General features: G+C 62.0%; 1 protein-coding gene across 1 annotated transcript in view; it reads left to right on the forward strand.

Annotated features, from left to right (window-relative positions):
* CSMD1 (CUB and Sushi multiple domains 1) overlaps positions 1-19,497 on the forward strand; it is a 687,628-nt gene that overhangs the window by 543,698 nt on the left and 124,433 nt on the right. The window contains exons 23-27 of the mRNA XM_045821269.1: positions 1,303-1,491; positions 5,118-5,287; positions 9,884-10,040; positions 17,486-17,677; positions 18,051-18,177. Coding sequence (XP_045677225.1) covers positions 1,303-1,491; positions 5,118-5,287; positions 9,884-10,040; positions 17,486-17,677; positions 18,051-18,177 — 835 coding nt within the window. The remainder of the gene's footprint in view (positions 1-1,302; positions 1,492-5,117; positions 5,288-9,883; positions 10,041-17,485; positions 17,678-18,050; positions 18,178-19,497) is intronic.

A 19,497-nucleotide genomic window follows, 5' to 3' on the forward strand; every position in this document is an offset into this window, starting at 1 on the left:
TGAGGGGGTGAGCCCAGTGCCACTGCCTCCAGCGGCCCCCCCGCGCCCCAGGCCCCCTCCCACACTTCTCTGTGGTCCGGCGTCCCGAATGCCAGCTTCCCGCGATGTCGCGTCACGTCCCGGCCTTTCTCTCCAAAAGATGAGAGTTTGGACAGACCCGGGACTCGGCCAGAGCCCCAGAGCAGCTGTGTCACCGAAGCAGGACGAGGGGGCTCTAAAAGCCTGTACCCCAGACGCCGACCGAGAAGCGAGATGGGGGAGAAGCTGGGGCGCAGAGCCCCACTTGCCGAGGGGCTGAGACGCCAGTGACTACGTGTGTGGATGACGGAGACAGGCAGGGAGGACTGGACCTGGCCGTCCTGGGGGCAGAAGCCGGGCTGGACCGCACACGTGCACGGGGAATCCCGAAACCAAGGTGTAGAGCTTGGGAAAACTGGGAAGATGCAAGTGGGGAATCCGAGAGGGGGGCCGATGGGTTCTAGAAATCCAGCCCAGCCCCCCCCCCCGGGGAAATAACACCCACCGTCTCATCTACCCTCTTCGAAGCTCCCACCACCACCCCCAGCCCCTCTCGGTGGCCGAAGGCTCAGGGACCGGGCCTGGGGCCGGGGGACAGCCAGGGAGCCCCTGGGCCGGGAGGCAGACACCGGAGGCTGAGGCCCAGTGGCCAGCACACGAGTCGCTGTCCTCAGCGTCCCGTCCTGCGTCTTCACCCCCACGGGCAGCCACTTACTGCCGCTGCATTAAGCGCCCTCTTCCTGAGCGGACCCCTAAACGTCTAGAAGCTGGCTGGGTGCTCGGCACTGCGCTTCAGCGGAACGTGGCTGGAGATTGGGAAGGGGCGGGGCAACCCTGTGGCTCCTCCCCGCAGCCTGTCGCGGCGGAGGTGACCCCGGGCCGGGAAGCTTCACGGGGTGCCTTTGCGGTGGGTCTCTGAGGGTTTGAGCTCCGTGTCCCAGTGGCTCGGCGCCACCGGGAGAGGAGGACAGTAGCGGACTTGACGCACTGGAAAGAGGAAATAATTTCCCTCTGCGGAGGTGACGGCTTTGAAATGGTTCCTTCGGGTTGCTGCGTGCCCGCGTGCACAGCCCTAACACCCACGCCGCTCGTGACAGGGGCGACCTCCGAGTGCGGAGGAAAACGCCCTCCCCCCCCCGCGGTTCCAGCAGGGTTTGCGAACGAGTCACCGCGGACGAGTCACCGTGCACCGAGTCACCGCGGACAACGGCGCGGTTTTGTCTCGCGGAACATCGTTCCGCGCGGCCCCGGTCCCCACGGCCCTGCTCTCTCTCCTCCCGCCAGAGTACGACCTGGAGCCCTGCGACGACCCCGGCGTCCCGGCCTTCAGCCGCAGGATCGGGTTCCGCTTCGGAGTCGGGGACGCGCTGACCTTCTCCTGCTTCCCGGGGTACCGCTTGGAAGGCGCCACCAAGCTCACGTGCCTGGGCGGGGGCCGCCGAGTGTGGAGCGCACCTCTGCCAAGGTGTGTGGGTAGGTGGCCGCACACTTTCATTTCATTCATCCAGCGGGACGGGCGCGGCGTGCGGGGCCGGGATGCGGGCTCGGAGGGGTGGGGGCGGGGCGGGGCGGGGGAGGGGCGGGCCAGGGCCGGGTGCGGCCGGGGCTCCGCTGTCCGGGTGCCAGCCTCTGGCCCTGCTCCTCCATCTGGAAGGTCAGATCCTTTCAGCTCTAAAACTTCGTGGCTGGAGGACAGTGGAACGCGAGTTCAAGCACATTTATAAAGGGAAAACACAGACAAAACAACCGCTGGAAACCGTGCTGTCACAAGGCCACTTTTGACCGGTTATGTTGATGGAAGCAGGGAGTCGCATCCTGGCTGGTGTGGCTCAGTGGATTGGGTGCCCACCTGGGAACCAAAGGGTCGCTGGTTCGATTCCCAGTCAGGGCACATGCTGGGTTGTGGGCCAGGTCCCCAGTAGGGGGCGTGGGAGAGGCAGCCACACATTGATGTTTCTTTCCCTTCTTCCCTCCCTTCCCCTCTCTAAAAATAAATAGTTTCCCTGTTTCCCTCCCTCCCCCTCTCTAAAAATAAATAAATAAATAAAATCTTAGGGGAAAAAAAGCATAGAGTATCTCCCAGTGCAATAGCAGCAACAACTTAAAATCTGTAGTTTTCTGTCCCTTTCAGTGTGCTTCCGGGCCCCTCTGCCCTGGGGCGTGGCAGAAGTCTGAGCGCGGGGTTAGCTTTTCCAGCGTGCTCTTGAGGAATTCAGGGATGCTCTCCACCAACCCACTCCTAAGTGAAACAGAAGTACCACATTTACCTACTGGTCTTAACATAAAGTCAGAAAACAGTGGTGACCACAGGCACACACGTCCATCGGACTGGTGTCAATTCAAACACAATACATTCTGAAAATCGAGGGAAGATACAAAAGTTATGCTTTTAAGAAAAGAAACTAGTTGCATGGTAATTCGCACGAAAGACTGAGGAATATAAAGCAACACAAATATAAATAAAATAATAATCATGCCTACTTTATGGATGCATAAAATAAAACACTGCACTAAAACTGATTTTTAGAAAACTAACATACCAAATCTGCACACTGCATAAGCCGTGTGTCATGCTCTCGGAGGGAACTGAGCACCCAGGAGAGTAGGGGCTCTCCGAACTGCGCTGGGGTCGTGCAGTCCTGCCGCCCCCCATGTCCCAGGGTGCCCGCGTGGGCTTGCAGGGCTGGGCACAGGTGCATGCTGAGTAAACGAATCGTGGTTGGCTGTGTGCCTAGAACTCGTACCTTGTCTCCACGTGGTGGATAGTAGCATCGACACGAGTGCGGACTTCATTCCCGAGGGGCGGGGGCGCAGTGGGGCGTGGGAAGGACCCCCCGTCGCTGGAGGCGGGAGCCACGGTGCTGCTCGCCCACAGGGGCCGACCAGCCACCTCGCGTCAGTGAAGGTCCCGCACTTACTGGTTCTGTTCACCCCCGGCTCGCCCTTCATGAGCACCACTCAGGACGCACCGCTTTTTAAAGAGCCCTGGAATCCAAGTCCTAATCAGAACACAGGGGAAATTACGTCTTCAGGTTAATGTTTGTCTTCCCTTGCATCCCAATGCTGAGAGTCCGCTTTCTAGCCCTGCCTCTGGCGTGTGGCCGAACCGCGCCAAACCAGAGCGCACAGCCGGCCACGGCACCTGCCGGCACCCTCCTGGGTTTCCCTCGCACCGAAACCATCCGTTGCTGCTAGGGTAGTGATCTTCCCCTCTCGAGGGCGAGGCATTTTCTTTCAAACTTTAGAAGGAATGGCTAAGAGGACCTGAACTTGATTCTTGCACAGTGTCCTTTATTGATCACTATCCAATTTGATTTTGAATTGAAACCCCTCACATGGCGATCAGACTCCAGTGAGTTTCCCCTTCTTTCTCCTCACGTCTGACATTTGTAACTCGTTGGAACCCCTGCAGCGCCCCCCACTGAGCGGCCGCAGAGGGACACTGTTTGCTTTGCTGTTTGATGTCTTTTCACTTGTTTGGGCTTTAAGGTAAAAACACCCTCTTTCTTCAGGAAAGAGAAGGAGTGAAGGAGTGCTCCTCCAGGCCCCTGGATTGCTAGCCTCTCCCGAGGAGGGCACTTACCGAGGGCCGCGCTGAGTCTGAGGTGCAGAGCCGCAGCTCTGCGGGCGTAGGTGCCCGGGCGTCCTCCGGGTGCCCCGGGAAGGAAGAGGGGTCCCCGCTCAGGGACCACCGAGCCCCGGCCTGAGGACGGGCGCCTGGCGTCAGGCAGGGGGCACACCATGCACCGCTTTCTCTGTGAAAATGTTTCCTAAAACAGTGTTGTTATAATGTCTCAAGTTTATGAACAGAGTAGTGAGTATGGCTGCCATGTTTAAACAATTGTCATAAAACCCCGTACCTTCACCGGGTCCCCAGTTTCTGCTGGTCCTTCCCCACCTCTTCCCCCCGGCTCCCCACCAAAGCCTGCGGCCGTGTCCTCACGGGAGGAGAGAGGGGGCGGCTGACCCAGGCGCTCCCCGGTGTCCCCGTCTCTGCTCCCAGCCCTTCCACGTGGGGACACACACGGCCCACGTGCACGAGCCCCACCAGCTGAGCCGGACTCTTCGGCCCGTTTCTTCTGGCCGGGGGGCTCAGGGCCCCGGGGGGCGGGGGGAGGCTGGTTCCGTCCACTGTCCGTCTCCCCCCCCATTGGACAGCTGCGCCGCACCGACTCTCCTGGTCCAGTGGGGTCGCGTATCTGCAGACTGGAGCTGGCCTTGTTGACCTTTGCAAAGGCACTGCTGCTGGCGTGGGGTGTGGCCGATAAACTGTGCGATGGGACACCCCGCGGGGCGCTGTTGTCTCACACACAGGCATGCACGCGCATCAGTAGACACGCGCCCACCCACGCACACCCGCACACCCACATTTAGCGACTTCTCTACTGTATGACCGACCCTTTGGGCTCCCAGAAGTTTAGAGCTGACGGACTTCTGACCTAACCTGGTCGGTGACGTTTCCAGGTGAGGGAACGGGTGCCGGAAGGCCGAGGGACCTTCGCCCGTTGTCACAGAGCGGGGCGCGGTGTTCACGTCTGCCTGGACTAGAGGTGCTTTCATGCAAATGCGGGCACCAGCGAAGTACCCTCAGGGGGCGGCAGAGGGCGCCCTCGGCCCGGGGCGCCGCGCACGGAGCTCGGGGCGGTGCTGCGAGCGCGGGGCTGGTCTGTCCTCAGAATTCCGGAGGCACGCGTGCAGCGCGGCGGTGCCTGCAGCTGGAAACACGGGGCAGGAGCACGGAGGGACGTGGGACGGGGGGCCGTTTCACGAGGCAGGAATGAGGCGAGGAGAGGAGACGCGAGGCCCAGGGAGACAGCAGGGGCTCGGGACCCACGGGCTGTGCCAGAAGCCGTGGTGGGACGGCGCCCCGCTCCCGCGGAGTCGGGGCGTCCTGTTAACGGAGACGGGATGGCTGGGGGTACCTCTCCTGCCCCCCCGCCCAGTCTGTGGTCGGTCAAACGCTACTCCGTGAAAACAGTGCGGGAATGACGCGCCTCGAGGGCAGAGGGGCGGCTGCCACGACTTTGAAATGCTTTTCCAGGAGAACCGGCAGCCCCGCGCTGAACCCTCTTCCCTCTGCGGTGCCCGCTTTCTTGCAGCCGAATGCGGGGCGAGCGTCCGGGGCAACGAAGGCACGCTGCTGTCGCCGAACTTCCCGGCCAACTACGACGACCACCACGAGTGCATCTACAGCATCGAGACGGAGCCCGGGAAGGGGGTCCGCCTGCGGGCGCGCAGCTTCCGGCTCTCGGAAGGGGACACTCTGAAGGTACGGGGGCCGGCCGCGGCCGCGCTGGCGTCCGCCCGGCTGCGTGCCCGGACCCGCGCGCGCGCACGTGTGTTCGCGTGTTTCTGTACGAGCACACCCTTCCATCTTGAGCTGGAAAGGGGGGGTGGGGTGGGGGGCACTCAGTGGAGTGTTGGCAGACTTTAAAAATACCGTATTTTGCACGGCATAATGTGCGCTCTTTGTCCAAATTTTTATGGAAAAATAAGGATGCGCATCATACATGGGTAGTTACCGGGACACAAAATTTCTCGTACCTGGTCATCTGTCCTGGTATTTTGTCATCGTTTGTCCCATACCGTTTCTTGCACCATAATTCGTTCAAAAGTAAATTCTAAAATTCCTTTATAACACACAAAAACAAGTATCAAAATATAAATAAATAATTGGATTAAAAGCTAAAACAAAAGATTGCTTTTTCTTTCCTGAAAGTTTGGGCCAAAAATGTGTGTGTGCATTGTACGCGGCAAAATACGGTATCTCCGTCCGGGTTCCTGGATCTAACGTCATCGGTCTGTTACTTTGGGGAGATGACTGAACACCTTTAAGACTCGGCTTCTGCTGCGTCAAAACACGCGAGGACGCCCGCGCTCCGCAGTGCGCTGAGGGCGGCGGGACGTAACCAGGCGCGCGCTTCCAGCCCGCGCCCTGCGGGCGCAGCAGCAGGGCAGCGTCCTGGCTCCTGGGGCGCGGCCCTCCCGCAGCCGCCCCCACCTTTCCCACGGTCTCCACGTTCAGAGCTACAGTGATTCGGATGCGATGGTGGGAACGAGCTCGGCCACTGTCACCGGGCCGCAAAGCGGGGCTCACGTGGAGAAGCCCCACGGGACAGGACACAGTCTCCGTGAACTGCGGGACCCAGGGACGTGCTGGTGGGCGGTGCAGCAGCCCAGGGGCCGTGACGCAACGTCTGCGGCTCTGGGAACGCCCACCGGGTGCCACGCCCACCGGGTGCCACGCCCAGCGCACCGCCCACTCCCTACTTGGGGACCCCTAGCCCCCAGGGGCCCGCCTGGGTCTGTAAAACCCCACCTCCACAGGGAGACGCCCTGCAACCTGTGCAGCCTCTGATGGAGCCCCCACCTCTCCTGGGGAGATGGCAGGGAGCGGGGGACCCTCCAGGGGCCGGGGAACAAGCGTTTGGAAACCAAGCCTCAGGGCAGGGAAGGCAGAGGCCTTGGACAACGGAGTCAGGGTCCGGACGTGACCCAGTCCTCGCCCTGCCCGGTGTCCTGAGAAGTGGCCAGTGGCTGGTGTGTGGCGGGGAGAGGGGGGGCGCTCTCTGCTCATTCCCCCTACGAACCTGGGGGTGGGGTCCGTTCTTACATCTCACGGACGCTCCGGTGCGTCCGCGTCTCGGGCTCTGCCGGTCCCGCTCTCTTTACGCTGCGAGCACTAAGCGAATATGCAAAAATCCAGCTCCAAGGGGACCGTTGGCGCCCTCCCGTTGGTCACCCACGTGCGCAGGGCCGAAGTGGTGCCCGGGGCAGGCGCCCTCGGCCGCACCAGCGGTGCGCGCAGGCCTCCCGAGAGCCTCACGGACGGAAGCGCCGTCCTGCTCCACGTTCGCCCACGTCTCCGAGCGGTCGCTCGGAGGGCGGCTCGCTCTGGGCTCCTGCGTTGGGTAGGTCTTCCGGAGCCTCCTGCCTGCCCGCCGCCCAGAGAATGGACATTAAGACGCTGGTCTCAGACAGGAAACCAGCATTTTCTGGGTAGCTAAAAAAAATACGTAAAGTGTGTCGTAAGGAACCGCTTTCTGAATCCTTCGATAACCCGGAGCTCAGACGTCGGACAGCCTTCAGGCAGACTGTTCAGAAACAGGCACCTGCACCCCGGGGGCAGGCGAGAGAGCGGGGACCCGTGCGAGACGCACACGGGTGAACGCCACCGCAGCGGAGGAGGCCGCCCCTGTTCACCCGGGCCGCGGCAGCTCTCGCTCGCTGACTGGAACCAAAGGCCAGCACATCTCGCCTCCACATTTACCTGCGGAGACGCGGCCAGTCCCCGCAGACGCCTGAATGGTTCTCAGACAAATGTGTCGCCGAGTGTGCTCATTCATGTCTCGGGGACAGAAATGTTCCCAGAGGCGTCGTCCTCATCCTGGGTCATCGGTGCCGTCCTCTGCCCTCCGCGGGGTCCCCGGCACCGAAGAGCAAGTTCACAGGCTCACACCCCTGCGCACACAGGGGCTGTGCCCTCGTTCCACGAGGGAAAGTCGTGGGGAGAGAAGCAGCTCCAGTGACAACGTCCCGGAGGGACGCACGGCGGGGAGAGGGGTTTCTCGCAGACACAGGAGCCTTGGGCGCTGCTGCTCGCGGGGAGCGGGGCCCAGCCCCCAGCCCTCCCAGCCCCGTCCCTCCGGGATGCCGTGGGACGCTCTCCAACCTGTGAGCGCCGCCAGCCGGCTGGTGCGCCCCCGGAGCTCAGGGCAGGCCCAGCAGGGGAGCCCCGAGGCCGGGCGGCGAGCACCGAGGCACAGCCAGCCTGGCGTCAGGGTGGGACTCGGGGCCTTCTCGGGGCCCAGCAGGGGCTCCGGCTGCGGCTGCCGGCGGATGGGGAAGGGCCACCGGCAGTGCTGGGCCGAGCTGACAGCCGTCCCCGATTCAACCGCAGTCAAACAGCCCGTCGCCGACGTCCTGCACCATCCGGGCTGTCGTTTGGGATCAACACCCACCCACGTCGCATCCAGATTTCAACCCCGGCGGACGCGGGAACGGTCCCTGTGGTGGGTCCGTCTTCGCTCCGGGGCTCCGCGGCCCGGCAGAGGTGGGCGGCCGGGGGAGGGGACCCACAGGACAGAAGTACCTTCTGGAAACCCGGGCGGCTTCCTCCCCAGCGGGTGTAGCCTGGGAGTCTGTGAGCCCCATGCCGTCCTGGGTCGCGCTGGTCTCCGTGAAGCGCTCCGTCGGGCCAAGGCCGGTGGGGCCGACCTTGACCGCCCTTCAGAGCTGAGGAGTGACCTTCGGGTCTGTGTAGCGGCTCGGCGGCCCCTCACGGGATTACAGACGACGGTGACGTGTGGCCTGACCGGCCCTCTCCGTGGAGACCTGGACGCTCCTCTCTGAGCCAGGTGCCTCTGGACGTGAACCCGTATGGAACCTGGACTTGAAAACCTGCTGTGTCTAAGGCGCCCACCCGTGAAGCCGAAACAGGCTCCCTCCTGGGACAGCCGCCTGTCGCTGGCCCTTCGTGGGACGCCGCCGGCACCGGATCCAGCCACGCCGGCACAGCTGTGCGACGGGACGGGAGCGGCACAGCGACCCGTACAGTTAATTTTTGTGAGCACGCCCCCTGCTTAAGGGTGTGTGCGCGCCCGTGGGCAGCGTGTGTGGTCTCCGTGTTCGTGGAGGCCGCGCAGGAGCGTGAGACCGGGCCCAGGTAGCGGGAAGGGGGGGAGAGAGAAGCGGATTCCCCAGGGGCGACAGCGGCCTGAGAACTTCTATTTAATGAAGATTTTTCTGACGAGAAAAACTGGCTATTTTTTAACACAATGTAACATTTTCATTCTCGCTTCTGGAAAACCCTCATCTGAGCCACAGGCCCCTTGCTGTGAGCCACCCAGAGTGAGGCAAAGCGACGAATGGGCTTCCCGCTCCCGAGAGGCATCCATTCATCCTCGGGCATCTGCCCGGGGCGGGGGGGGTGGCGGGGGGGGAGGGACGGGGAGTCGCTGTGACCCTGGGCCTTGTGGGGGCAGGGGGGGGGGAGTGGTGCTTGCTCTGGCTTCCGCAGGAAGGGGTGGGTGCCCCGGGGCCACCCCGCGGTGTCCCCGCCCTGCAACCGTTTGACACCGCCCTGTCCAGCGAGTGTGGCCGGCACCCGCCCCTCCCCCAGGCCGGAGGAACTTGGAGAAGCGCCGGATCCTGTCCCCAAAGCCTCCCCTCGAGTCCCCGCATGCCTGCTCCTCGCCGGGCCCCGTGGGCCTGGCTGCGGACCCCTCGGGGCACCCACCCGGCTTCCCACGCGGGCGGCTGGGACTGGGGATTGGGGTACTCGGTGCTCTAGAGCAGGACGGCACGGCCCCCCGTCCGGTGTCGCTGCCCCGGGGCCACTGTTTTCTGTCACAACCCGCCCAGGACTGCGGGCACTCCAGGGTCTGTGGCTGCACGGCGTGACGAGGTTTCAGCACGGGGCCTTCCGGAACTTCCGGACAGACGTTCGGAAGGGAGGGGCGTCCTGCACAGGCAGGGCAGCTCGGAGACGACCCCGGGGGCTGGAGTGTCTGTCGTCCGTCCTTCCAGCCTTTCCACGTGGGTGAGGGGCGCCCGGGGGTGGGGAAGCGTGAGCCGTGGGACCCGGACGTGCAACCACGTGTTTATTCAATGTTCAGCGAACACAGAAGAGGCTCTCCCGGCGGAGAGCGTGAAGTGCTCTGCACACAAACAAATTTTCCGTCTCCCACGTCAGCGGGAGGAGGGGGAGCGGACAGAAAGGGCTGGCGAGCAGCTCGCGCAGGCGGCTCCCTGCAAGGGGCACCCCCTGAGGTGCCGTCCCTCCGAGGCCGCTCCTGGCCGGGCCGGCGAGCCAGAAGCCGCCCGCCGTGGGGCAGGGGTCTCACGCTGCGACTTCTCGCGCTAGGTCTACGACGGGAAGGACAGCGCGTCGCGCCCGCTGGGGGCCTTCACCAAGAGCGAGCTGATGGGGCTGACGCTGAACAGCACGTCCAACCACCTGCGGCTGGAGTTCACCTCCAACGGCTCGGACACCGCCCAGGGCTTCCAGCTCGCCTACACCAGTGAGTAGCCCCTGGCGCCGGCCGCCTCCCGCCTGTCCTCAGGGTGCACCTGGGGCCTGGCTGGCGCGATCTCTGTCCCCTGCCGACTTTTCCCGGGCGTCCCCACCGTGTGCCGGGCGGCTGTTTAACGCAGCACACGGCTGGCCAGGCAGCGCATTTAGAAGCCTTGCTGGAGGCAGCAGTTTGAAGTGTGTCTGTTTGGAAGTCTGATGTTTTTAGAGTCCAGTGGCAGAAGAGAAAATAGCTGACGATGTTCAGGGCCTCTGGACTGAGAAGTATTGATTGCGGTGCAGGCACGCGGAGGAAACTCCTGCACGCGTACGGGAGGCAGGAGCTGCGTGTGTGACATGTTGACGGGGTAGTCTTCGCCTGCCTGCCACGCATCGACACTTCGCTGTTGTGTTTACTTAGTACATGTATTCGACTCTATGTTAGAACATGTATGATCATACATGTGCATAATATATCATTACATATCCATATAAAATTACAAGGGGTACCCCAAAACCCAGAGTTATCTTCTGAAGGGGGGGCCCTGGCAGGACAGGCTTCCCTGCTAGGTGAGTGTTCTAGGAACCCGTCTGGATCAGTGCGCCAGCTGGTGTTGTTGTGAGAGGCTGCGTTCTGCTTCGGTGAATTTTATTTGAAGACTCTGTCACCGTGTTTGCCCATTCCCTGATGGGTGGTTTGTGAGTGACCGCACTGAGCACTCAGCAGTTCCTGACCACAAACGGCGTGACCCCCGTGCTCTACCCTCCCTAGTCACCTGGTCTTGTCCCAGGTGACTTTTTCTTTTGTTTCCGCGGGTAATGAAAGCCCTCGAAGGGCAACGTTTTGCGGATGTGGAAGAGGTGGGACAGACAACAGCAGAGGCACTGAGAGGCACCAAGACTGATGAGCCCAGTTGCCTCAGATGGAGAGTACTTTGCAGGTGACTGAAGTCGAAACACGTGAGAATCAACACACAGTTCTTTATAAATAAATTCTGGGTTTGGGGTGTCCCTTTTCACACACACGTGCCCCACACATGCGTGATACAGCCCTGTGCAGTGGGGCCCTTCTCCCACCGGGGATTTCCTAGCGAGAGAACGGCACACGGATAGTGTGTGTGTCTGCCCAGGGCTCTGCGACTCCGAGACCCGTGCGGGGGCAGGGCCTGACTCGGTCCCCTTCCCCTCCCTGTTTGTCACATCAAAGTGGAACGTGACTTTTTACGTGGAACGGGAAGAGGACACAAGATGGCCAAAATAACCGAGGAGAAATGGTGCTTTCAAAAGGGCAAGTTTGCCAAGTGGCAGCTGTCGTTTTCAGCATGTCTACTTCCCAACAAATGAAGTAAAAGGATGTGGCTAGTTGGTGTGAATGACCAGTTAAAATTAAGTAATCAGTGAACGAAAATGGTTAAAGTGTACGAGTCAGTCGAATTCTTCATGAGCCTGGTGTTCAAGAACCGTTGAGACACCAAATATCGTGATACAGGAAATTAAATGTTTTGGAGCCTTGAGCACTAATGTATGTGCCGGTGATCGTGAAGATGAATGTATTTGTTTGACAGAGAAGCAAACAAAGGCCTGGAACAGATCACGGTTGTCCTAGATGCAGAGCTAACCCAAGGACCGAAAAGGAAAATCAAGTGTCTCAGATCCCACTTCGCAGGGTAAGGGCAGCCGAAGGAAGAACTGTCCGACTCTGGGCAGAAACGAGACTAAAGCAGCTGGCGTCCTGAGAACGCCTGCGCCTCGCTGTGATGAGAAGAGCCGTTCGGAAGGCTCGGAAACAGGAAGCTCATTAATCGGCGTGCCTGCGAAATACAGCAGCAGTCGGCGTCACAAAACCCCTTCCGGGATGTGTGTTAACCGGCGTCGCACTTTGTTGGACTGAGCGCTCTTCCGGAAACCGCTGGCCCTGACTGCGGACGCAGCGCCCGCGGGCACAGCGCGGTCTGTCCTCCCGTGTGTCTGATCTGGGTGCGCCATCGACACGCCGGCTGTGCCCTTGTTTGCCCCGCCCCCGAGTGTGTTACCCCGCGTCCCTGGTCTCGCCCTTGCCCCAGACCCTGGGGGGGGGGGGCTCCGATGCTTGAGGAGGACACAGTGAGACCCCAGGCGATGACTGAGTTTATTGTCACTAGTGGAAGTTCCACCCACACCCGGGTGGTTCTTCGCATTCCCATGTGGCTTTCCCTTTGCCCACAGACACCGCCTCTCACTGAGGTTTGTCAGCAGGAGCAGAGGCCTTGGCCCGGCGCCCCCCTCCGCCCCACGGGCGCTTCTGTGGCCGCGTCCGCGGGGCGGCTGCGAGGCTGGGTGTCTAGACTCGGCCCATCTCTCCCGGAAACCGTGTCGTGTGAGCTTCTGCTCTGTTTCCCCGTCACCCTCCCAACCCTGGTTCCCGCCAGCCTCCTGCTTTCCCTCCAACTCTCTCCCCTGGGGGCAGTGCGTCACCGCCACCGGTGGGCGCCGGTTCCTGTCTCGGCACGGCCGTGCCCCAGCCGCCCAGAAGCAAGCCCTGCCCCCTCGAATGTCAGGTCACAGGATCTGCCCTTGAGGGGCAGCTGCTGAGCTGTTTCCAGAGTCCTGCCCCCCCTCCCCCTGCTGCTCCCCAGCGGTCAGTGCAGAAGGCCCAGTGAGCGCTCTGGCCCCCACCCCTGGGTGGGACCCAGGGGCTGTCGGCTTCCTGTGGCCTCGCTCACCTGCCCTTGTCCCGTGGAGTTGCCCCCAGGTCTGTCCTCAGCCCCTGTCGACCCCCCCGGGTCTGGTGCACCCCGAGTTTCGGCACCGTCCCCAGCCCAGCGTTAGGACTATTGCTGCCCGCCTCCCTTTTCTCTGGGTAACATCGGGAGACCTGGGATCCGGGCACTTATGTCTGGGCACTTCCATGATTTAAGGACTTTTTATTAAGTATCGCAGCATAAACTATCTAAAAATTAAGAGAAAGAATTATCGGTGATAATTTGGTCATTGGAATTTACCTCCTAGTGTAATCAATTTGATGAGAGTGGTTCTCTTTTCTGCCCATGTTCCCACTTTGCCTTGCCTAAAAAAAAAAAAAAAAAAAAGGACATTCCCGGGCACCAGTCTCGCTGTGGGATTGGCCTGGAGAGGGCGCACTGCCGGACGGGAGCAGACATTCACCGTACAGCATCGGTGCTGCTGACGGCTCCGCGACCCAAACATCACTAACTTCACGTTAGGTTCTTAGGCTCAAACACTGAGTGATTAACTTTCAGAAACCCCAAGTGCCCACAATGTGAATCGATGTCTAGATGAAATGTTGATCCCTAAAAGATGGTGTGGGAATGATGGCTGTAAAAAGTTTTGAGCAAATTATTAAAGCTTAAGACTATGTAAAGATACTTTCAACTACATTGTAAAGGCTTTGTAATTGCCTCTCGCTAGTTAATTGCATTACTGAAGGAAACCTTCATATTTAAATGTTTGAGATCCATAATTAGCCCACACACCAGAGTGGATTACGAAATGTCAACAGGGAGTAAGTATATAGTTTAATAAACATCCCCAAGACTCTGAGATGGTTGCAAATAGCGTTCGTATATTCTTCAGTATTTACAACACCCTCTCACGCACCTTCTAATCGCACCCCATGGGCGGTTCTGGGTCTTGGCCCCTAACTCCTCTCTCCATTGTCCGTGACGTAGAAACCGAGGGTCCACCTCTTTAGGTGGTTCTCCAAAATTTTCGGATTTGAAAGTGGCGCAGCCAGGACCCAAGTGAGGTCTTCTGGCTGAAGCCCAGCGCTCTTGATGAGGGTATTTTCCTCTACGTCCGGCGAACCCCCTTGGGTGAGAACCCCGTGTACTGATGGGTGTTTATGTACCTGCCGCCAGAGGCCAGGGAGTAAACCAGGCATCTCGGCACAACTGCAGTGCAGAGAACAGCAGGCGTCATGAAGCAGCACAGGTTTCTGAATGGCAGGTAGGGGCAACCCACTGCTGACAGGAAAAGTTTGCGTCCGTTGCAAACAGCGCTCTTTGTCACAGATGGGTCTGTTGTCCTACTGGCTCTGTGATGCCTCAGCAACTGAAGCAGCCGATTGGACGCTTCACCCGCGGCGCTCAGCGAACGGGGACAGGTGTGTACTCATGCTGATGATTCCCCTCTGCACTCTGCACAGACGTCGGAGCTGTAGTGCAAACAGCACGAGATGCACGCCCCTTGTTGTTCCGCCGCCTTCCGTGGCGCCCTGGACTGCACAGAGCTGGCCGGGGCGGCCTGCAGTGGGCCAGCTCGGCACTGTCCCAGGTCCAGGCGCTCCAGGTCAAGGGCGTGTGCGGACCCACAAGGAAGGACGGAGGGTACCAGCCGCTTCCAAGGTCCGAGAGGAGGCTGGAGTCGGCCGCGGTTCTGCAGGACCCTAGGCCGCATGGCCCGTGCACCGATGTCTGAAAGAGGAAGGAGGAAAAGCCAGCACCTTCAGAGCTCGCCTCGCCCCGGAAACTCCGAGGGGGACAGACCCGCGGCCTGGGGTCCAGGGGGCGGCCGGTTGGAGCCCGCGTCCCCGCCCCGCCCCGCCCCGGGCGGAGGTGAACTGGGAAACCCGGAGACAGGGGCGGAGACAGGGGCGTTCGCGGGTCTTTTCCCTGCTGCCCGCGGCCACAGCCCTCGCAGCTGGTTCGAGTCCCTTCTTCGCCTCCGGAGAGCGCCCCCCTCCCCCACCCGGCGTGGTCTGTTGGGAACCCCAGAGACACCTCCACCTCTCTGGGAAGGAGAGTGGGGGTGGGCGACAGAGCGGCCCAGCCCCCGCAGCCTCTCTGGGTGTCCTTCCTCACTCCTCCAGTGGGGGGCAGAGGCGGGCCACGCCACGTGATTGACAGCGGAGCCTGAACCAAGCACAGCAGCGATGTTCAACCTTCTTCCCCTGACGGCATGTACACAGACCGAGTACCCCCATTCTGCAGCACACCAAGAAATACGCATACTCTGCCTGTCTGACAGGAAACAGGTGTGCCTTTGATCCACTCACCGCAGACAGCCGTGGTTGTGTTGGCTGCCGTCATTGTTACTTTCTACCCGACGACGGTCGGTCTAGGGGAAGAGGAGAGTGCCCTGACTACACAGGCAGGCAGCGCGTGTGTCAGAGAGTCTGTGGCGCAGCAGCTGAAAGTCGCTGGGCTGCGGCGTGTCTCGTGGACGGGAGCGCTAGGGCCCAGAGCCGGGCGCGGCACCTCGATCTCGTCAGCACGCCCACAGGAGGGGACGACGCCGGCACCACTGCACCGGCGGACGAGAGGGGGCGGCTCGGGGAGTGGATGCAACCTCGAGGCCGGTGACGACGCGCTGCGCCGTGTCACCCCCGAGCGGCAGAGCGAGGCGGGGACATTGCGGCACCCGGTGCAGAGACGCCGTGAGCAACCAGCGACGGCAAACACACCTGGGGATGGGAGCAAGGGTAGGGGGAGCCCTTGAGTCCTGGACTGACGAGGACGGCTGATGCTGTTTCTGTGCAGGACGGGTGGGCGTTTGCACAGGCTGCTGGGACTGCCGTTTTCTCGGGTGCCCCCCCCCATCAGTCAGGGGTCTGCTTCTTCGTTTCCCCCGGCTTCCTGGGGAGGTAATTGACACACGACACTGCAACATTGTGTAAGTGTAAGGGGTACAGCGGGCTGGTTTGATACATATAAAAATGTCTCCCACGTGAATTTAGTTAGTCACCTCCGTCACTGCACCCACTTATTCAGTGTGTGGGGGCCGGGGGGGCGGGGAGACCAGCCTATTTCTGACGGAGGCCCCCTGGGACAATGACTGAGCTCTCAGTGCGCCATGCTGTGCTCATCTCCTTACCGGTTCCTTTCTGTAAACAACTGGGTTTGGGGGTTCTGGGCAAAGGAAGCGGCAGCTCGCAAATGCAAGTTCCAGAGCCGGCCCTGACCTACGACGGAGACGTCCCCCAGGCCCGCAGGCAGAGTTGGCTGTGCTGTGTGTGCGGGCCGCGCTCTGCGAACAATGGCATTTGTCGCACTCTCCGTCTTCACAGTGCGCTCTAAAAAAGGTCAAAGCAACGGTTCCTCCAGTGGGCACCCTTACGATTATTCACAGCTGGGCTGCAGCCCAGGGCAGAGGGGAATGGGGCCGGGGCGACAGGCAGCCTGCACTGAGTCCGCACCACGGGCTTTCAGTCCGTCTCCACCAAGGCTGATACCGTGGCGGAAGCGTCCTGCTGGTTTGGGGTCTCCCGTGCGACTGGAAAGTATCGATGTGCAGTTTTGTTAACAAAGATTGTGGAGCAAGACTTCGACCTTGGGTAGCCATTGGTCCTTCCTTCGGCAGGTTAGGTTTCTGAAGCATATGGGGGCAGTGTCCGTGTTTTCGCACAGCTCACTGGGGTCGGCGTTCCCCGGGGTCGCTCCCTCCGGGTGTTTGGAGACACTCCCCAGAAAAGCACTTCACGGAAGGAAACCGTTCCCAACCACGGAGAGCAGACGGTTGGGGCGGGGGTGGGGGGGGAGCCTCTGTCCCGGACAAGGCCCCTCGGCTGGGCCCAGACCCCGGGGAGGCCCCGGGGGAGGCGGCCCGTGGGTTTGGGGCTGAAGTTCCCTTCCTGGGAGGCGGGTGTGGTAGGCAGACTTGGCGACAGCCACAGACTCAATTTTAATGGTTTTACTCTGCTTTGAGTGCAGTGAGGTAGAAACTGGCCTGAGTAGCCCAGGCGGTGCCTCTGTCCCCAGCTCCCCGCTTAGATGGCCGAACTTCGCACCGCAGGGCGCCGCGCAGAGGAACAGTGGGGCTGCACGGCGCTCCTCGCCGACACCCTGCAAACACCCCCCCCCCAGCCCCCAGCCCCGAGTTCTCGGCCCAGCCTTCACTTCCGCCCTCTGTCCCTCTGAGTCTAAGAGCCCTGCTCGGGGACACGGTACCGTGACTCAGCCCCGGAGCTTCTGCTGCGCACGGAGCCACTCGCTGACCCCCGTGCTGCGGGCCGGTGGCCACTGGTGACCCTCGGGGGTGGCCGGAGGCCCTGTCTGCTGCGGGCAGGGACTCCATGTCAGTTCCCCAAGGAGGGGGAGAGCACTGGCGGAGCAGCCCCCCAGAAGCACCCTGTCAGCCCGGTCAGGGGGGCTGCCCTGCATCCGGAAGGCCCCGGCGGGCTGCAGAGGGGAGGTGGGGGCGGGACAGGCTTTGAGCTCTCTGGAGAGCCAGCCAGCCCCGTGGCCAGAGAGGGGGGCCAGCGACGGCCGCCTGGAGCCCCTCGGGATGCGCCCTGCTGGTCCCACCCAGACACGGGGGCAAAGCAGGGGTCAGAGCCCAGGGAGCAGCACACGGCTAACACGTCAGCCCACCCGCGGCCCCGTGTGTGTGTGTGTCCCCTTCTCAAGTTCACGGTTGTCATTTCTGCCCGCACGTCAAGGGCCACAGGGTCTCTCTCCTTGGTAGCCGACGCTGGAACCCGCAGGTGGAGCCTCTGCTCACTGCCCTCTTTCCTCCCAGGCTTTGACCTCGTGAAGTGTGAGGACCCCGGGGTGCCCAGCTACGGCTACCGGCTCCGGGACGAAGGCCACTTCGCGGACACCACCGTCCTGTTCAGCTGCAACCCGGGCTACACCATGCACGGCAGCAGCACCCTGACCTGCCTGAGCGGCGGCCGGCGGGTGTGGGACCAGCCCTTGCCGTCCTGTGTGGGTGAGTGGGGACCCCCGCTCCCACGGCCATCCCTCCGGGGCTCCCCATGTGTCCCCAGCATTGGTGCAGGTGCTGTCAGGTAGAAACGGCCATTTTACCAGCACCGTTTCACTGAGACGATGTGCAGAGAATTGTGGGAATTCTAACTCGGGTGCCTCTCTGCTCTGCACTCCCAACTCTCATTGCTTTGAGGAGGGGCCTGTCCCTCTGGGTGACGCTGGGAGCAAGTCAAGGGAAGCGGCAGAGACTGGGGGGGCGGGTGCTGACACGTTGTGTCTCACGCATGCAATGGGTTCGGCGTTTCGTGGCCCCATCGGAGCCCGTGACGCCCAGAGTGACCGTCCCCTTGTCCCTGTGTGTCCCCTGTCTGCAGCGGAGTGCGGCGGGCAGATCCACGCGGCCACCTCGGGGCGCCTCCTGTCCCCGGGCTACCCGGCGCCCTATGACAACAACCTGCACTGCACCTGGGTCATAGAGGCGGACCCGGGGAAGACCATCAGGTGGGAGTCTCCCGTCGGCCAGAGGCCTGGGGAGGGGCGCGCCTGCCGCTGGCGCAGAGGGGTCAGGCGTCTCTCCGTCGCTCTCCAGGACCGGGGTGGGGGGAAGGCGACGGGACGGCGGCAGCAAATTTCCACTGGCTCCCGGGCTCGCACTGCGTGAGGACCACATGGGGCGGAGGAAAAGAAGGGAGAGTGCACCAGTCAGCTCCCGCTGCGTAACAAACCGGCCCCCGAGCTCAGTTGCTCCAGACAGTTCTCCGTGTGCCCACGCCTTCCCCGGTGGGCTGTCCGGGCCGGTGTGGTGTGGGCGGGGGTGGCCGGGGGGCCGGCTGGCCTCACTCAGATGCGCGGCCTCAGCCAGGTGGTCGGGGAGGAGGGAACTCTCCAGCCCAGGTCTCTGTTCCGTCAGCGGGCTGGTCGCCGAGGAAGGTCCTTCGTGGGAGGGGGTGACGTGCACACTCACATCCACTCTCATCCTATCGGCCAACGAGCCCTTCGCCGAAGCAGAGACCACGATCTCACGGGCACGCGGGGGCCTGGAGACGCCTCCCCGCCTCTCAGTGGGGGACACGTCAGGTCCCACTGGGTGGGGCTTACCTGCTGGCCGGGAGGGACGTGCGGTCATCTCGTGGGGCCCCCAGGTACGTGTGCGGTAGGCCGGGGCGGCATTCCCCCCACCCAAAGGTGCGTGGGTGACTGGCCCGCACAGGCCTGTGCAGACACTTTTAGAGAAAGTGTTCTGTTTCGGCCGAAGGGTCTGCGTTATTGGGGTAAGTTCTTAAAACCTGCTGAGTAAACCCACAAGAGTCACGTTTTTAAAGTGAGTCCTTCGTGCTCTAGTCGGGAAGCTGCGTCGAGAGCCACAGGCAGAGGAGTCACTCCCAGACAACGTGCCCCTCCCTTACAGCTCCCGGCGGACGGGGTGGGGGAGCGAGCCCCCCTCAGCAGCACCCCTAAAACCCCCTCGCTCCTCCCGAGAACTCTCCTCTGCCATGTAGTCGGCCTTGACGCCCCCCACAGCATCTGTTCCCTTCCACTCTGCCCACACCTCCCCCCGGCCCACGCCCCCAAGTCTCCAACCCTCACACCCCTCCCTTCCCACTGCGCCCACGGAGACTGAGCACCCCCGGCCCCCGGCCCCTTCCTTGCAGCCGTGACGTTGACAGGAAGCAAGAGGGGAAGCTTGTCCTGCGGCCAGCGGGCGGGCGGGCACCTGCCCAAGCTGATGCCTGTGGTCCTTCCCTGCCGGGCGCCCAGCCAACTCAGTGACACATGTGAAACAGACTCGTCGCGCTGTGACCGTGTGACTTCCCACAAAGA

This window comes from Phyllostomus hastatus, unplaced genomic scaffold, assembly GCF_019186645.2.
Source record: "Phyllostomus hastatus isolate PE091 unplaced genomic scaffold, TTU_PhHast_1.1 phas_scaffold_46, whole genome shotgun sequence".
In the NCBI taxonomy this organism is placed as follows: domain Eukaryota; kingdom Metazoa; phylum Chordata; class Mammalia; order Chiroptera; family Phyllostomidae; genus Phyllostomus; species Phyllostomus hastatus.